The sequence below is a fragment of the Myotis myotis genome, unplaced genomic scaffold (genome assembly GCF_014108235.1).
Source record: "Myotis myotis isolate mMyoMyo1 unplaced genomic scaffold, mMyoMyo1.p scaffold_m19_p_5, whole genome shotgun sequence".
NCBI classification, from domain to species: Eukaryota; Metazoa; Chordata; class Mammalia; order Chiroptera; family Vespertilionidae; genus Myotis; species Myotis myotis.
The window spans coordinates 65,194,490-65,214,485 of NW_023416357.1; the positions used below are offsets into that span (position 1 = coordinate 65,194,490).

The following is a 19,996-nucleotide window of genomic DNA, read 5'->3' on the forward strand; positions in this document are numbered from 1 at the left end:
TAAATTTCCTTAGTTGTTTCCACTTGCATTATGTTAAATGTATTTTTTTCCATTTAAAGAAAAACAATTCAAATAGAAAAATTATCTATATAAAAGCCTAAGTGACCGTTTGACCATCCAACTGATAGCTATGATGCACACTGACTACCAAGGGGCAGATGCTCAATTCAGGAGCTGCCGAGCTGCGGTGACTTGGCAGCTGTGGTTCTCGGGTGACGCACCCGGCACCAAAGAGGAAGGAGCCCGATTCTGGGGTGCATCACCTGAGAACTGCCCTCTCGCAACCTGGGACCCCTCAGGGGATGTTGGAGAGCCAGTTTTGGCCTGATCCCCACAGATAAGGCCAACAGCCTCTAGTTTTTTATATTTATACTAGAAGCCCAGTGCATGAATTTGTGCACAGGTGGGGTCTGGCCGGCCCACCCTAATGGGGGCCCATTGGGCCAGGCCAGCAGGGGGGAGGGGCCACAGGTGGTTGGCTGGCCCTGCCCCTGATCGGGGTGATGAACTCCTTTAGCTTTTTCTTGTCTGTGAAGCTCTTTATCTGGCCTTCAATTCTAAATGAGCTTTGCTAGGTAGAGAAGGGCATGGCAAGAAATATTCAAAGTGACAAAGAGCAAGGACCTGCAGCCAGGGTGACCTTCCTTTTGAAAGGACGTGGCTGCTCCGGGAGTCAAGGGTTCAGTCTCCTGAAACCCGGGTCAGTCTTTGCATCGGTGAGTGGAATCGCTGAGGCCTATTTGAGAGTCACCAAGGCTGGGAGGTGATCTCAGGACAGTTAAAAACACATTTGTGAAGGGATGTTATGGGTTCTCTCTCATCAAAAAGCCCACGTGTCTGTGCTACACCAACAGGGTTGTTTTAACACTGAAGCCTCCATCCACAAGCCCACCCACCTCCAGGAGCTGGCAGAAAGTTGAAAGTGGCCGTGTCGATGAGGCCAGTGCCAGGCAACCTGGCAGGTGTCAGCAGCAGAGATGGGCTCTGACATCACCATCATGTGGAGGATTTGTTGCCATCACTGGCGCTCCTGGCATCCCAGAGCTTGTTGCTATTTTGTTTTATTTTTATCTCCTTTTCCCTTTAAACCTCTCCAGGTTGCGTGCGTTCGAGAGAATAGCAGTCTTTGCAGCCTCCTCAGCAGAGAGCATGCCTTCAATCTGGGTTCACGCGCAGCCGGACAGAGTCCTGTTTAGAAACACGTTTGGGTTTGCATTCTTTGCGCTATTACCAATACAGAGGGTTTTAGATTCTGGGACACAAATATGTTCCCATCCACGAGGGCAGGATGCTGAGCGCAGCCACAGGCACAGCCACAGTTCTTCACTCACTCACAGGCCTTTGTCCAAGGGCAGAGATACAGGCCCTTTGCACACGGAGGAGGCCGAGGAGCAGGGTCGGGAAGCAAACGCAGAACACGGCCATCCGTGGGCCTGCTTTCCCAGACCTTCTGTCTCAGTGCCAGTCTTCCCGCTCCGGGTCTGTAGTGTCTTCCTCTTAAGGCAGATTCAGGCGGCTGTGGGACATGATGTTTATCACACGCTGTTTCTCCATGTTGGTGGTCAGCATGGGGTTCCTGAATCAGGCTTCCTTCACCATTGTGGTGGTGGGGGCAGACAGCATGAAAGTGCGAGCACAACCCGTGCGGACTCCTCGCTGAGCACCTTCTGTATACCTTCTGTATATTTGATGGGCATCTCCCCTCAGAAGGGGTGCTGACAACTCAGTTGCCTGCTTCCTGTAGGTGGGGCCAGACAGGGGGAAGGGCCGCAAGAGGTGGTGGTGGGGGGGGGGGTCTGGCCCAGATCAGGCTGGTTGACTGCCGCAGTGCACATCATAGCCACCAGTCGTCCGGTCGTTCTGCCATAACAGTTGTTGGGCTTTTATATATATAGAAACTATAAAATGATAAGTATATACAACAAAAAAATAAGATAAAAGAATCAAGGTTTTAAAGTGTTTACTTCTTTCTTTTGGAATATATGCAAGAAAAGGAAATAAAGACATCATCAACCCCAGAGGTTGAAATGTGTCATTTGACATACATCATCCCATAAAGTATATAAACAATTACATGGCTCACTGCAGTTCTTTTTGCATAATACATTTTCATAAGAGTTTATTACATACCTAGGAATTATATAAGTGGGACAGCTAATTTTCTCTAATGTTAATGACTAATATCTGAGTTAGAAATGGAAAGGAGATTTTTCATATACTAGGGATTATTTTAATTTTTCAATTTTGAACCACTTAATTTTTTTCAGTTGATTTTAATAGCACATTAAATGTTATTACATATGAATTATGGGAGCATAAAAATATTACACTTGTTCTCATTAATAGACTGCACTTTACACACTTTCCTTTTAATAAAAATATCTTAAAATGTTCATTTATGTGTCAAACTAAATTATGTTGCAATTTTCATTTAAACAGCTGAGATGGGCTCTATAAAAAAAGGCTTATGACGTTACTCTATTTAAAGTAGTAGTGGTGAATTTTGATGCCCCACTACTAATCCCATTAACTTCTCCTCCTGGTGACATGAATTTAGTATCTGTTGTTCCCTCCTCCCCGCAGCTAAACTCAATTTAGAAATGCTTACTAAATTGGCAAGCACAAATATTTAATCATAGTAATCTAAATTTGATTCATCGTGCACTAGTATAGACTCACCATATGAGAATCTGTGCCCTCATGTTGATTCTTGTTTTCCACACGGCTAAAAATTGAGTCAGATGGTAATTCTCTTTTACATATAATGTCCATGGTTTTCAGAATAACTTGCACATTTGAAAAAATGTTTGGATACATATAATATATCTCTCCAGAGAAAGAAAGTGCTATTTTAAGAAAAAAAAATTATGAGAAATATTTCATTAATATCTTGTATAGTGTTTCATTTGTCTTTTAGTTATTAAAGTATAATTAAATTCAGTACTTCAGTGCTGAAACTGCTGTACAATTCCCCATGCAGATTTATAATGTTATGTATGCCCCCTTGTGGTGTAATAGAAAACTACAAGGTAAATAATTTGTATATGAAAGTTTATATGGCAGAATGCCCAATTAAGAATAGTTACTGCCCAGCTGGTGTGGACCAGTGGTTTAGCATTGACATTTGAACCCGGAGTTCACAGTTAGATTCCCAGTCAGGACACATGCCTGGGTTGCAGGCTCGATCCCCAATAGGAGGCATGCAGGAGGCATTCGATCAATGATTCTCATCATTGATGTTTCTATCTCTCTCCCTCTCCCTCTCCCTTCCTCTCTGAAATCAATAAAAAATACATTTTAAAAAAGAGTACTTACTGCACAACAATGCTTGGAAACTTTCAGCTGATAATAAGTGAAGTTAAAATAGATACTATATTTATAATGAATACTTTAAAATTGTAACCCTAGAAACAAACTAATGTCATTGCTTTTAACCCAACATTCTCCATTTTTATTGCTTTTCAAGATATTATTAATTTTTTAAAGTATATATTTTAAGTATAGCAACAATTATGTCATTTAACATAAAATTATATGATATTTAACAGAACCATCTTCATGCTGTTTCTCTTATAAACTTTTAGACTATCTCTGAGTTTCAGTTCATTGACAAAGTGGAAAAATTCATAATAACCAATCTTCTACTGGATTGTTATATGGATAGGTGGCATCTGCTAATAGCTTTGGGTAGGAATCAGCCTGTTGTTGAAAACAGAGATATAGCCTAAGGAAGGCTGTACTTAACAGTATTTGATAAAAGGGCAAAATTTGGAGATTTTATCTTTATATAAAACAAAGATATTGGCTTTCTTAGGATATCTACACTAATAAAAGAGAAAAATGGTAATTGGCGTACGGCGCTACCGTTTTCATTGGCTAATCAGGGCTATATGCAAATTAACTGCCAACTAAGATTGGCAGTTAACTGCCAACAAGATGGCGGCTAATTTGCATATGTAGGCACAATGCAGGGAGGCGAAAGGGAAAGCAGGAAGAAGCCCCCTGCCACTGACAGTGATCGGAAACCCAGGGGGGAGAGAATAGCTGGGGGGCAGGGCAAAGGCGGCCCTGGGGCCGCCTTTGCCCTGCCCCCCAGCCATGATCAGAGAATCAGGCGCCTTTGCCGCCCTGGCCAGTGATAGCAGGAAGTAGGGGTGGAGCCAGCAATGGGAGCTGGGCACGGTCGAAGCTGGCAGTCCCAGGAGCTAGGGGTCCCTTGCCTGGGCCTAAAGCGGAGCCCACGATCGCAGGGCCACTGTAGCTGCGGGTCCCCACTGTCCGGGCCGGATGCCTAGGCCAGAGGCGTTAGGCCTGGGCAGGGGCGGAGCCTGCAACTGCGGGGAGCTGGGGGGGGCGGAGCCAGGGATTGGGGGGATATGATGGTCCCCTTGCCCAGGCCTGAAGCCTGGGTCAGGGGCGTCAGGCTTGGGTGGGGGGTGGAGCAAGCAATCAGAGGGAGATGGGGATCCCCTGCCTAGGCATGATTCCTGGGCCAGAGGCCTCAGGCCTGGGTGGGGGCCAGAGCCAGTGATCGGAGGGAGATGGGGGTCCCCTGTCCAAGCCTGACACCTCTGGTGGAGGCGTCAGGCCTGGGCAAGGGGCCGATCAGGCAATCGGAGGGTGATGGGGGTCTACGCCTCTGGCCGAGGCATCAGGCCTGGGCAAGGGGCAGAGCCAGCAATCGGAGGGGTTTGGGGGTCCCCTGCCCAGGCCTGACGCCTGGGCCAGAGGCATCAGGCCTGGGCTGGGGGCAGAACCAGTGATGGGGGGAAATGAGTGTCCCCTGCCCAGGCCTGACGCCTCTGTCAGAGGCGTCAGGCCTGGGCAAGGGGCCGATCCTGTGATTGGAGGGTGATGGGGGTCAACGCCTGAGGGCTCCTAGTACGTGAGAGGGGGCAGGCTGGGCTGAGGGACACTCCCCCCCACACACACCCAGTGCACGAATTTTGTGCACCAGGCCCCTAGTATCCACAATAATAGGCTAAAGTGAGAACTTCAGGTTTTATTCAAAATTTACTTGTCATCATCCTCTGAATATTTGAGGAATCACTATGTTGAACACTATAGGAATTAAAGAAAGGATCCTACATAATAAAAGCCTAATATGCTAAGTGTTCGGTTGTCTGTTCAACCAATCAAAGCGTAATAAGCTAATGATATGCTAAGGCCGCTCAACCACTTGCTATGACATGCACTGACCACCAGAGGGCAGTCAACCAGTCGTTATAACATGCAGTGACCACCAGAGGGCAGATGCTCCGACCGGTAGGTTAGCTTGCTGCTGGGGTCCAGACTATCGAGACTGAGTTAGACGGGCCAGACATGCCCTGGAGCTCTCCTACAGTCCCTCCCTGGCTGGCCAACCTTCCACGTCCCTCCCGGCCCTGATGGTACACTGGTGGGGTCCGTCAGCCTGGCCTGCACCCTCTTGCAATCCAGGACTCCTCAGGATGTTGGAGAGCCAGTTTCAGCCTGATCCCACTGGCCAGGCCAAGGGACCCCACTGGTAGACGAATTTGTGCACCAGGCCTCTAGTTTATAAGATAATAATGAAATCAAAACAAGAAATATGATAAGCATGCATTCCTATTCTGCCAGTCTACAGCCTTGTCTTTGTTTCAGACCTATCAGAACTTACAGTAGTGTTTATCAGTCAGTCTCCAAAAACATTTCCACTATTACCTTCTGTTCCCTCCTCCATAACTTTTCATCAAATACTATTCTGTTTTTTGTATCTTGAGTCTCTTCATGTCTTATCCTACAACTAGAGGCCCAGTGCACAAAAATTTGTGCACTCGGGGGTGGGGGGCCCCTCAGCCTGGCCTGTGCCCTCTCGCAGTCTGGGACCCCTCAGGGGATGACCACCTGCTGGCTTAGGCCTGCCCCCCTGGGGATTGGGCCTAAGATGGCAATCAGATATCCCTCTGGCAGCCCAGCAGCCCTCAAGGGATGTCCACTTGCCAGCAGGGAGCAGGCCTGAGCTGCAGTCGGACATCCTTAGCGCTGCTGAGGAGGGAGAGGCTCCCACCACCACCGCTGTACTGGCAGCCATCAGCCTAGCTTGTGGCTGAGCAGAGCTCCCCCATGTGGGAGTGCACTGACTACCAGAGGGAAGCTCCTGCATTGAGTGTCTGCCCCCTGGTGGTCAGTGTGTGTCATAGTGACCAGTGATTCCCAGTCTTTCTGCTGTTAGGGTCAGTTTGCATATTACCCTTTTACTATATAGGATAGAGGCCTGGTGCACGGGTGGGGGCCGGCTGGTTTGCCCTGAAGGGTGTCCTGGATCAGAGTGTGGGTCCCGCTTGGGTGCCTGGCCAGCCTGAGTGAGGGGCTGATGGCTGTTTGCAGCTGGTCACACCCCCTTCAGGGTGGGAGTCCCCACCGTGGTGCCTGGCCAGCCTGGATGAGGGACTGATGGCTGTTTTCAGGCTCACCACACCCCCTTTAGGGTGGTAGTCCCCACTGGGGCACCTGGCCAGTCTGGGTGAGGGGCTGAGGGCCATTTTCAGGCTGGCCAGCGACTGAAGCTCCAGCCTCTCCTTTTTTTCTTTTTTTTTATTCTGAGATTTATTTACCTTCTATAATTGAAACATTGTTGCTGTCACTGGCGCTCCCAGCTCTGAGGCCGCGGCCAGCTGAAAGCAGGTATCTGGGGTTTGTTTAGCTTCTATAATTGAAACATTGTTGCTTCCAGAGCTCAGAGCCGGGCCATGGCAGGTGGGGAACCTTGGCTTCCTCCATCACTGGAGCAAGCAAGCCTCCTGCTCGCTTCAGCTGTGTGGCTGCTGGCCGCCATCTTTGTTGGCAGTTAATTTGCATATTTCCCTGATTAGCCAATGGGAAGCGTAGCGGAGGTATGGTTAATTACCCTTTTTGTCTTTTATTAGATAGGATATACTAATCTTCTTTTGACCCTGTTTTTTTTTAATCTGAATTACTGATATATTTCTCCTTCCTTTCATAGCTAAGCTTTTTTAAATAGTTCACCATCTCCGTCTTATACTTAAATTTTCCCTTCACTCTTTGTTTAGAGTCATTCTGAATGTTGCTTTCACGTCTCCACTCAGGAAGCTCCCAAGATCAACAGTGGCTTTCTGGTTGTAGAAACCCATCATGACTTTCAATCCTCCAGCTACTTAATACTTCTACAGCTCTTAATAATGTTGATCTTAAACCAAAATCTTAAATCCAAATCTCTTTGGATTTCTATGCCATTGCCCTCTTCCTATTTCCCTCAGTTTTCTGTTACTGATGTCTGTTACTCCAGTGATCTATTAAATGGTTATGATCCCAAGACTTTATTTCTATAATTAATTTATACCCACCACCACCTCCCACCCTCAGGTTGTCTCAGCCACATTAACATGGAAGATGGTCAATTCATCCATGTTAATATCCATGAAAGAAGGGAATCTAGGCTTCATGTGTTGCTCTAGTTCAATCCTGTGTTTCTAACTACTAGCTTGGTATAAGTGACCTTCAAATTCAACATGTCCAATGTTTGTACAAAATTTTCTCAGTTTAAAACATCATTATCTCGAGCCTATTAATCAACATGTAAAACTTAGGGTTCCTCTTGAATTCCTTGCTTTCCCTTATATATTGCCTAGATCCAACACATCACTTAAGTCCAGTGTCTTTTCAAGACTACTTTACTGAATCCTATTCTCATTTTAATTGTATTTAACATCTCTTGCCTATACTGATATCATAGCTAACTGACCTCCGCATCCACTCAGTCCTTACTCCAATCCAGCACCCCCATCATCACTAGGGTTACCTTACTAAAATATTAATTTAACTTCCTTACAATCTAGAGAAGTAGCGACTACTACATATAAGGAAACTGAGTCAGACAAGGTGGTAGAAGTAGCTAAGTAGAAAAGTTAAAAGTAAAAACACATGCAACCTGGTCCAGAAACTGTACCCATCATCTTTCATGAAATACACAGCTTATGCTCTTTATAGTGATAGCCTGAGCTTCACAAAATATAACATAAAACATTCATAAGTGTAGAAAATAAGAGATAGTCTACCGTATAAAAATGGTTGAAGTCTAAGTAAGTGTTCTTTAAAACTTTCTAGGTGACCATACAGGAAATATATAAAAAGTCTTAAGGAGATCAAATAGCCAATCTGTCAAAAGAGAAACAAAAAAGCATTTTTGTGTTGCATCAATAAATGTTTAAAAACCATAAAGAAAATAAACCATTTTCTTATTACATTTGCTTTTGATGGAACAATTTCAAACTCTTGAGATTGTGTGCTTTTGAAATAATTCTAAAACATTCATATCAAGGTTGAAATACTGGTTCAGCCAAAACACATTTATAAATCATCTCTACATTACATATAATGACCAGTACTGAATGATATTCTGTTCTGTGTCCTTTAGAACAGTATTTTTCAAATTGTAAGCCATGGTCTTTAAGTGAGTCATGAAATCAATTGAGAGGGGATTTTAAAATAAAATACCATAGTACATTGCACAGTTCCTCGTTTCACTTATATATAAGTGAGTATGTTTTAATGTGTGTGCTGGATTGCAATGCAAAATATATTTCTCCCTATGGGTCTCAGTCAAAACAGTTTAAAAACACTGTTTTAGGTAGTTTGAGAAATAGTCTGCCTATTCATAGTATTCTGTACTAAGATCCCCATTCCCTCATGAAAAAATATCATTACTAAATAAAGATAATGACTTATTTTTGTGAAGTTTAAAATACATGCATAGCTAAAACAGTTTTTTCACATAGACAAGAAAATGGAATATCTTCAAAATCATATGATATGCAAGATTTCACAGAAAATAACCAAAAAACCCCCCAACTAAGTATGGAAATAAAGAGAACACATGCGCTTTTAGTTACTAAATCACAGGATTGTGGAGAACCAAATAATCTTCTCTATATATAAAAGCCTAAGTGACCAAACTACCAAACGACCGATCAACCAGTCACCATGATGCGCACTGACCACCAGGGGACAGATGCTCAATGCACAGGATCAGGCTCCCTCCTGTCTGAATTGGGCCTGTGGGATTGGGCTCCCTCCTGTCTGGATTGGGCCTTTGGGGATCCAGCTCCCTCCTGTCTGGATCAGGCCTATGGGGATCAGGCCTGTAGGGATGGGACTCCCTCCTGTCTAAATTGGGCCTGCAGGAATCAGGCTGAAACCAGCTATCTAACATCCCCCGAGGGGTCCCAGATTGGGAGAGGGTGCAGGCCAGGCCGAGGGACCCACTGGTGCATGAATCTCTGTACTGGGCCTCTAGTAATAATAATAATAACTATCACTATGTCAATGTCAAACTATATGTGTATCTAAATCCTCTTAACAATAATGAAGAGAATTATTAGATCTACATGTAAAAAAAAACAACAAAAGAAAATCTAAAAATGATTCTACACAGTCTCAGTGATTCACCTACAACTATTAAACAAATAAGTGTCATTACTAGACTTTGAACCCAGAATTATGTGACTTGCACCAAAAGTCATGAACTTTCTATTACAGCAGGGATTTTTCCCAATATTTTTATCACAAACTTATATCAGTAAAATAAATTCTGAGAATTCATCAACAGTATTTGTAAGTGTATCTTTAAATTATAACCATATACCATTCATAGACTTAAAAAAATAAATAAAATGTTTATAAGGTATGCCCAAGATATCTTCTCATATAGACCACTTTGATATATTTCTGGGCCTCTCTAAGAAATTGAAGTGAATAACTAATCTGAAGAAATTTAGTATTTTGCAAAGGATTAAAGATTGGCATTAAAATAAAAATTAATGTTTTAAAATTTAATGTGAGAAAAATAGAAAAGTACCTGAGACGCATATCAGTTTGATCACTGTATTATACCCCAATTTGGTCATGAGTTTTACCTGATCTAGAGTCTGTCTCTCATTATAGCTATGCTTGAGAAACAGGTTTTTAAAACTTTCCTTTATAATATTCTGAAAGGCCAGATTTTCATTGAAAACTCTACTTTTGTATGTCTCTAAAGAATTCAGGAACTTTCTGTGCATCCTGCCTCATGTATCGTTTATCAACATAGTCTCTCTGTTGCTTGACAACTCAAGCTTTGCCTCCTAAAGCTCTGCTTGTCAATTTCTCTTTCTTTACTCTCCCATCTTTTTTTCCCTTTATTCTTTACCCCCTTCTCTCCTTCTCTTTCCATCTCTTCTCTTCTAGCCTTCCTTTTATTTCTTTATAATAAAACTATAAAACCACTAGTTAAGCTAAATTTATTTTACTAACAAACTGCAGCAGGCAACATGATCACCACACATGACATCAATCCAGGAGCTTATAAAACATGAACTACTGGAAGATGATTTCCCATCTGATGGCTCTAAAATGGCTGGGAATACTGAGAGAACAATGATTTCTCTCAAACTGAGCAAGCATTTTAAAAAGTGAGCAAGCATTTAAGGTGATCTGTTGGTATTTTTAAATGAAAAAGTGGCATTTTAAAATCCTTAAAATAGGAGAAAGGCTACATACACAAAATATAAGGATACACTTGATTTTCAATTGAATCCTAGAGGCCCAGTGCATGAAATTCATGCACTGGGGGGGGGGGGTCCCCTCAGCCCCACCTGCACCCTTTCGCAGTCCTGGAACCCTCACTCCATACCGCCCACCTGTTCACTGCTCCTTACTGCTTGGCTTGCTGCTCCTTAGTGCTGCTGCGGAGGCGGGAGAGGCTACCGCCACTGCTGCTGCGCTAGCCAGCCATGAGCTCAGCTTCTGGCTGAGCGGCACTCGCCCAGTGGGAGCACACTGACCACCAGGGGGCAGCTTCTGCATTGAGCGTCTGCCCCCTGGTGGTCAGTGCGCATCATAGGAACTGGTCATTCTGGTTGTTCCACCATAACGGTCACTTAGGCTGTTATTATATAGACTAGAGGCCTGGTGCACAAAAATTTGTGCACTCGGGAGGGTCCCTCAGCCCAGCCTGTGCCCTCTCGTAGTCTGGTAACCCTCGGGGAATGACCACCTGCTGGCTTAGGCCTGCTCCCCGGGGGATTGGGCCTAAGCTGGCAGTCAAACATCCCTCTGGCAGCCTGGGAGCCCTCAGGGGATGTCCACTTGCCAGCGGGGAGCAGGCCTAGCTGCAGTTGGACATCCTTAGCGCTGCTGAGGAGGCAGGAGAGGCTCCCACCACCACCGCTGCACTGGAAGTCATCAGCCTGGCTTGTGGCTGAGCAGAGCACCCCCTGTGGGAGCACAATGACCATCAGGGGGCAGCTCCTGCATTGAGCATCTGCCCCTGGTGGTCAGTGTGTGTCATAGTGACCAGTGATTCCCAGTTGCTCTGCTGTTAGGGTCAATTTGCATATTACCCTTTTATTATATAGGATAGAGGCCTGGTGCATGGGTGGGGGCCAGCTGGTTTGCCCTGAAGAGTGTCCCGGATCAGGGTGGGGGTCCCACTGGGGTGCCTGGCCTGCCTGGGTGAGGGGCTGAGGGCTGTTTTCAGGCTGGCCATATCCCCTTCACGGAGGGGGGTCCTGCTGGGGTGCCTGGCCAGCCTGGGTGAGGGGCTGAGGGCTGTTTTCAGGCTGGCCATATCCCCTTCAGGGAGGGGGGTCCTGCTGGGGTGCCTGGCCAGCCTGGGTGAAGGGCTGAGGGCCGTTTTCAGGATGGCCACAGGTTGCGTTTGCAGGTTGGCCACAGCCCCTTCAGGGTGGGGGTCCCTGCTGGGGTGCCTTGCCAGCCCGTGTGAGGGGCTGATGGCTGTTTGCAGGCTGGCCAAGCCCTCCAGTAGGGACCCTCACCCCATGAGGGTGTGGCCATCCTGGGTGAGGGGCTGATGGCTGTTTGCAGGCTGGCCATAGCCCCCAGCCACCCAAGCTCCCAGTGGAGGCTGGCTGGAAGCAGGTATCTGGGATTTATTTAGCTTCTATAATTGAAACTTTGTTGCCTTTTGTGGAGGCCACAGCCGGCCAGAGCAGGTGGGAAGCTTGGCTTCCTCTATCGCTGGGGCAACCAAGCCTCCTGCTTGCTCCAGCTCCATGGCTGCTGGCTGCCATCCTGGTTGGGTTAATTGTATATCATCGCTCTGACTGACTTGTGGGCATGGCTTGGGTGTAGTGAAGGTACAGTCAATTAGCATCTTTGTCTTTTGTTAGTGTAGAATAGAGGCCCGGAGAACGAAATTCGTGCATGAGAAGGGAGGGTCCCCTCAGCCCAGCCTGCACCCTCTCCAATCTGGGATCCCTCTCACAATCCAGGACTGCTGGCTCCTAACTGCTCACCTGCCTGCCTGCCTAATTGCCCCTAACTGGCCCCCCTACCAGCCTGATCACCCCTAACCACCTCTGCCTGCCAAACTGATCGCCCCTAACTACCCCCCCTGCTGGTTTGGTCACCCCTCATGGCCCCCCTCTGCTGTCCTGGTTGCCCCTAACTGCCTACCCTTCCAACCTGGTTGACCCCAACTGCCCTCCCTGTTGGCCTGGTTTCCCCCAACAGCCCCCCTGCTGGCTTGGTCACCCCAATTGCCCCCCTGACAGCTTGGTCACCCCTCATAGCCCCCCTTTCCGGCCTGGTTGCCACCAATGGCACCCCTGCCAGCCTAGTTGCCCCTCACTGCCCCCCTCTGCCAGCCTGGTAGCACCTCACTGCCCCCCCCCCTGCCAGCCTGGACACCCCATGCAGCCTGCTGCTCAGTCATTTGGTTGTCCCTCACTAACCCCCCTGCCAGCCTTGTCGCCCTACTCCGTCTGTTCGGTTATCCTTTCGGTTGTTTCAGATGTGACGGCCCCTGGCATACATAGATATAGATATAGATAGATATAGATATAGATATAGATATAGATATAGATATAGATATAGATATAGATATAGACATAGACATAGATATATAGATATAAATATATATAATTATTTTCTTACATAGTTGGTGATATATTCTCTAGAACTATCTCTATTTGAATAGCAAGCAATAATACATTACCCAGCCCACCCGGTGTGACTCAGTGGTTGAATACTGACCTATGAACCAAGAGGCCACAGTTCAATTCCAGTCAAGGCATATACCAGGACTGCAGGCTCAATCCCCAGTAGGGGGTGTACACGGGTAGCCAATCAATGATTCTCTCTCAACTTTGAAGTATCTGTCTCTCTCTCTCTCCCTCACTCTTCCTCTCTGAAGTCAACAAAACTATTTTTAAAAATGCATTACCCACATTTAGAGAAGACTAACACAAACTGCCAAGTGAGAGAATATTCTACAATAAACCAAACACTCTGTTCAGATCCTAAAGCAGATGCTATACAGTTATACATAGTACATGTAGTAAATACAACACATTAAAATTATTTTAAAACATACCTTTGCCAGCTTTATTTCCAAAGAATATAAGTATGGCTTTAGGAATGCATCACAACAGAGTCTATATAAAATTGATTCCGCAAGAAAAAATAAGGCAGGTGGATGATCATAATAAAAGGAAGCATGGTCCAAGGAAGCATAAAGCACATTTAAAGCTTCTGAAAAATCAAAAAGTAGGAACTCTATAGTTGATAAATTATGCTGTTTTCTATATACTACAATTAAGTCTTACAGTGAACTATTTCCCAAGACCAGAATGTAGTTTTAAAATATTTACAAATTCTTTGACCCCTCCCATCAAGTCTGTCCCCTTGAACCTTGAACCTGATCAGGTCTAGTAGCTGCTTCAACCAATAGACTGGCAGAATTAACACTGCAGGGCTTCCCAGGCTAGATTAGAAAAGGCAATCCAGCTGCCACCTGGATCTTTCTTTCAAGATAGGACCTTTGGAACCTTAAGCTGCCATGAAGGAAGTCCAGCTTTTTCAGAAGTCACAAGGCTCGAAAGACCACAGAGACAGAGATGAGAAAGAGAAAGAGAGAGAGAATGCCCAAGGAGCTCCAAGCTGTTCCAGCCAACACAAAATAGATCACCCAGCCACATGCACAATCGTGTGGGAAATTAGACAGAATTGGATGACAAAAGACAGTGCTAAAAATAAGTGCTATAATAGAGAAGAGTAGGAAATGAAGGCAGAGAAAATAGGGCCCAGTGGAACTGAACAAAGAAGAATATTGAGCAAAGGCCCTAAAGAAAATTGCACCTCAAGTAATCACAAAGATTTGAAGAACTGCCATATAAGTATTTGAGGAAGAACAGAAAATGCAGGGACTTGAGAAAGGAAAAGCCCTGGCACAGTCAAGGGGCGGGAAGGAGACCAGCACGGCTGGGGCATAAGGAATAAGTAGGGAAGGCAGCCAGGAGCCAGATCTCCACAGCCTCGTAGCCCATACTATAAGGTTAGAGTTCTTTTTAGGTTAAGATAAAAGAAAATATTTGAAATTTAGAATGGTCACTGCTGACTGGAGAGTGGACAGTAGAATAAGGAACCTCCAGACAAGGGTACAGGCTGGACACTGATGAGGAGGGTGTTTCAGTTGTGGAACTGGGTAGAAAGAAATCATACTTAGGTCTTTTATTTTGAGTTCAATATTATCATGAGCTTTTGGTTGTGCGTGACAGAAAACACAGTGTCTTCAAAATAACTATGCTTGTAACTTCACAAGATCAAAGTTGGAAAGGCTCCAAGGCTGGTCGAGGTAACTGCCCTCTGTGTGCATGTCTCCATCTTCTAGTTCCCCTGGTGTACCTGATGACTGTGATGACTACACAAGCACTAGGCCTTTTGTTCTTTCCACCATAGCATTTAGAGAAGAATCCAGAGAGCATAGGGAGGAAAGGGGTGCTTTGTTCTCAGATATGTCTTTATCAAAGCAGTTCAAAGAATAAGTATTCCTAACAGACTCGTCTTTACATCTCTTGATCAGGACCAGGTCCTGTGACTCCCCCATCTATCTAATCACTGAAGTTTAAAGGGGTGTTGTCTTAATTAGCTTAGCTCAATCGTGATTCACCCCTGAGGCTGGGAAAGGCCAGTCCACTTCTGAATCACATGACTGCAGGATGCCTGAACAAAACTGAGGTTTAATTGACAAAGAAGAGCAAGTGGCTGCTGGTTGCTGGTAAGCCAAGAGTGTTTACTTCCATATCATTTAAACATTTAATAGAGGTGAAGCTGTGGATGGCACTGTGACAAAGTGCCGTATAGGCAAGTTAAATGCAAAATTGTTCTTACTCTTCCTGTTGCTTGGAAGCTCCCAGACAGCACTACAAAACCCAATTTACACAGGGAAATACTCTCTGACCTCATGCATTTCACATTCTAAAAACTCATTTTAAAAGGCACACGCATAAAATGTAGGATAATGATAGAAGCAATTTTACCTCCTTAAAAATAATGGTTTTTAATTTCTTTTTTAGATTAGTTGGAGGGTAGTTTGAAAGGAGACATATAAGTGAGAAGTGATAAATGAAAAGGTAATGAGTAAAGTGGCTGTTTAAAATAAGTGAAAAACTAACGGCCATTTGGTTAATGTTTTATGAGTAAGAATTCTAAAGTGCAGAATCAAGTTTCTCTATAGTCCCTATTATAATTGAAAAATCACTAAATGACACTTTATATAACTTTTTAATTAGTTACTAATTTTAGAAAAAAGCAATAAAGACTATGCTGAGCAGAAGAGTTTAAAGTAAATTTGTAATTAAAAAGTTGAGAAAATTCATTAATTCAAAATTACAAAAGGAACTTTCATAATGAAACATTATCAGGTATTTCGATAGAAAAAGACAAATTTTTTCCTGGATCCTACACAATTTCTAAATATGAAAGGTCTCAAATTACACCATCACTGCTAATTTAAAAAACACTTAGAGTAACTAGGAAGAATTTAGTTAAAGCACATACCATCTTGAATTTGTCCTTTGCATTGAGCCAGATATGATATTTCAATCCATGTAGTAGGAAGATGCACATGTTCCCCGGTGCCTAATGTGCTGAGACCCAATTTTCTCTGTGATGGGGAAACATGAAAGAGGCAAACAAACATGTACAATTTATTTATTTATTTATTTATTTATTTATTTGAATTATTCCTTAATTATATTTTCAAAGTCATTCTATGAGGCTGATGCTCTGTGGCTAGGGTTGTATAAATTTTTATTTTTTATTTTTGCTTTTATTATTTTTACATGTTGACCCTTTATGTAAACTGTTTTAGTATTAAAATGTAAAGAACGTTTGCTACTATTCTGAGTGATATTATTAGTTATTTGTTGAAAATAATTATCACTATTTTCTAGGGCTTTCTTCTATTTTTATCTCATTTCCCTACCAAGAGGATGCATCTCTGATTTTAAAAAGAAAAGTATATTGATGAAATGTAATTCAATAGGAATTAGTTTCATGCCAAACAGCTGAAAAATTCTGACTACTGTACTATAGATGGGCAGAAGTTAATAAATATGACAACCCTCTGTGAATATATAGTGAAAGTTAAGAAAAGCTTTCTTGCCCTGGCCGATTTGGCTCAGTGGATGGAGCATCGGCCTGTGGACTGAAGGGTCCCAGGTTCGATTCCAGTCAGGGGCATGTGCCTTGGTTGAGGGCGCATCCCCGGTGGGGGGTGTGCAGGAGGCAGCTGATTGGTGTTCCTCTCTCATCGATGTTTCTGACTCTCTGTCCCTCTCCCTTCCTCTCTGTAAAAAAATCAATGAAATATATTTAAAAAAAAAGCTTTCTTCCCTCTTGGGAAACCTGATATCTCAGGTACCTTTTTTTTTTAAAGACAAAGTGGAATTTTCACTATCAAAAATGTATTTACCAGCCTTTGATATTTTGATGTGGGCTCTTTGACTAGTGTCAGCAGCAATATTCCCTAATAATTTAAGTGAAATCTTCACCCCAGAAGCCATTTGACATTGAATTATCTCTATATATAAAAGGCTAATAGGCAAAGTGTCCCCTTGGGAGTTCCACCAGGAGAACAGGAGTTCGATCGCTCACTATGACATGCGCTGACCACCAGGGGGTGGTGTTGAACATGGCAAGCGACCAGCAGCAGTGGGGTGCTGAGGGAACGAGGGAAGGAGGAGGTAGGGAGGCAGGGAGGTGGGGAGGTGGGGAACCTGATCTGCCCTGATCATTGGCCAGGCCTAGGGACCCTACCTGTGTACGAATTTCATGCACCGGACCTCTAGCTTGATTATAAACTTTAATTTGCATTAATATTTTAAACTATGCCTACTTATAATTAAAGAAAGGTGTATTCTTACTTTTTTCTTTCAATATTTTAGAACAAGTAATCATCCATCAACTAGAACAGAAAGTTCATATACCAACTAAATCAAATAATGTAACACTACCTTACATTTGAGAAGGATTTTTCTAGCTAGATCCAACAATTTTTTCTTCTCTTTTGGATTTTTTGTTTGGTTGAATCTCAAAATGAATTCTGCTGTGATTGAAAATGGTGGCCTAAACAAAACAAAACAAAACAAATCAATAATTATAGCTATCACTTCTAAATTTTAATTAACCAACTTCTGATGGTTAAGTATAACTATTTTTTTCTTAAAAAGCACCTTATAATAATGTTTCACACAAAACAAATCAGTAAAACAATATGTTTACAGTCCTCCTAGATTAATCTTATAATACTTAACATATTTGGATTGAGAAACAAAATTCTCATGATGTCAATGAACTTTATAGCCTCTGGAAAAAATTTTCTGCTATGGTTGCCAGAAATCTTGTTGGTATATGCCTTCTTCCTAGGTAAAATCCAGCACAGCTTTAATTATGAAGACTGATTTATATCCTTAGATATGTCACTATTATTTGAATTTAAGATAAACTTTTTATCCCATAATGTAAGCTGAATCAGTCCAACTATGGCTGGAGTGGGCAGGGAAGGAAAGATATATGTAGTAAAGTCAGAGTGACAAGTAGTCAAATTAACTCTAGATAAGATGGGAAGCCATTACAGGGTTTTGATAAAGGGTATGGCATGATTTAATTTAATTTTTAACATGATCGTCCCAATTCTGGGTTGAGAGTTGAAGTGTGTGGAGGTAGATGTAGCAAGGGAGGGAGCACACATATTTAAGTTGAGAGGTAATGGTGGCTTGGATCAGAGTTCTAGCAATGCAAGTAAAAAGAACAGTTTGGATATTGGATATATCTTGACATGAGCTCTAATCAGACTGCCCAATGAATCAGAAATTAAGTGTGAGGGGGGAAAGGGAATTATGATTGAACTGAGTAACTGGAAGGATGGAACTGCCATTTACTGAGATGGGGAAGATTGATACAGAAGCAGATGTGGGGTGAGGGTGGAGAATAGGTTCAGTATTGGACATGTTATGTTTGAGATGACCATGGCCATCCAAGTGATTAAATATGAGTTTAATCTCAGGAAAAAGTTTCAGACTTGATACATCATTTTAAAAATCATTAACATATGTAAGATCTTTAAAGTCTTATGAATGAAAAGGATTCCATGAGGAAAGTATAGAGAGAGTACACAAGTATATCAAAGACAAGTGAGACAATTGAGTTGAGGTTGTATGCTAGAAAATGAGACTAAACTACAGCATGAAAGATTTCATTTACATCCTGAAAAGATCACTATGGCTGCTGTGCAGGAGCAGGGACACTGATTAGGAGGTTGCTGCAGAAAGACAGGAATTAGATGATGGTGACTTAGTGGATGAGGAGGTCATAGAGATGAAGAAACTGCTTAACTACAAAGGGCCAAGAATTCATCTCAACTCTAATTCTAAAGCTCACAAAAATCTGTTCCATAATTTAGTATTGATGTATGTGTTTTAGTCCTTGCTATAACTTGAGGTTCTTAAGTTTTTCCTTATTGCTATATATACAGTTTGCTTAGTGAACATCTGGTGATTAACTGATACTAAACTGTACTTTCTCTGTTCTACAGGAGCGGGGAAGGAGGCTCAGAGAGGGTAAGTATCAAACTCAAGGTCATAGCTTTAATAGTGAACAGAACCAATATTTGAAATAAGATGTCTAAGTCTTTTTACTCAGGTTTTTTTTATAAGATCCCTCAGAATATATTACAGTATAGAAATATATACTGGGTGCATTCTTCTTAATAAAATAAACATCAATGTGACTTAAGCCTATTTCTCCACTACCATCTACAGACACCCCCAAACATACCCAACACACACACACAGAGACACACACAATATTTAGGGTTTCAAATATAAATTAAAAATACATTTTCTGAAATGAGATATTTTATCTCAACTTTTTCATAGGCTCTGAGGAAAATGCATTTGTATGATTTTATTTCTAAAGCAGAGAAAAGCCTCAGGCTGAAAACAATATGTAATTTAATTTATATGCTTAGAATACACTTTATAAATAATTTAAGTTTTGTTGATTATTTTTCAATATGGATTGTGGCCTGTAATGAATCATAGAAAATATAGAAAGCCAGTGGTTTTCAGCTTTCTGTGTAGATATCACATACTTAATTGGTCTGCCACACTCATGTCAATAAATATATTAATGGAAAATCAATATAGCTATTTTAATCATTTCTTACCCATCACAAATAAATTGAGATTGTTATAGTTATTTAATGATAAATACAACACATGATAAGAAGCAAAAGGAAACTTTGAAAAAGCAAATATAGGCATTTAAAAAGAAAACATACTTTAGTCTCACACATTGCAATTTTTTCAAATTATCAAAGAATTTCACAAAGATAAATGTAATCTACTCTAAGTGCATGAGTGCAGTTCTGTAGAAAAGGTAGTAGCTGAAGATCATTGTCATAATTCTATATAATGAAAGCCTGATATGCAAATTGACCGAACGGCAGAACCACCGGTGGAACGACTAGTGGAACGACTGATCACTATGACGTGCACTGACCACCAGGGGGCAGATGCTCGACGCAGGGGCTGCCCCCAGCCCGCAGGCCCCAGGCCAGCCAAGACAGGTCCCAGCAGGGGGCCCCGGATCACTCTGCTGGTCACCCCACAAATGGGCCCTGATTGCCGGCCAGGCCTAGGAACCCTACCCATGCATGAATTTGAGGCAGCAGGCC

General features: G+C 43.0%; 1 protein-coding gene across 1 annotated transcript in view; it reads right to left on the reverse strand.

The window, feature by feature from the left end:
* TMEM232 (transmembrane protein 232) overlaps window positions 1-19,996 on the reverse strand; it is a 153,744-nt gene that overhangs the window by 123,029 nt on the left and 10,719 nt on the right. The window contains exons 2-6 of the mRNA XM_036308333.1: window positions 17,274-17,385; window positions 15,817-15,922; window positions 13,352-13,509; window positions 8,037-8,136; window positions 2,680-2,846 (exon numbers count right to left, since the gene is read on the reverse strand). Coding sequence (XP_036164226.1) covers window positions 2,680-2,846; window positions 8,037-8,136; window positions 13,352-13,509; window positions 15,817-15,922; window positions 17,274-17,385 — 643 coding nt within the window. The remainder of the gene's footprint in view (window positions 1-2,679; window positions 2,847-8,036; window positions 8,137-13,351; window positions 13,510-15,816; window positions 15,923-17,273; window positions 17,386-19,996) is intronic.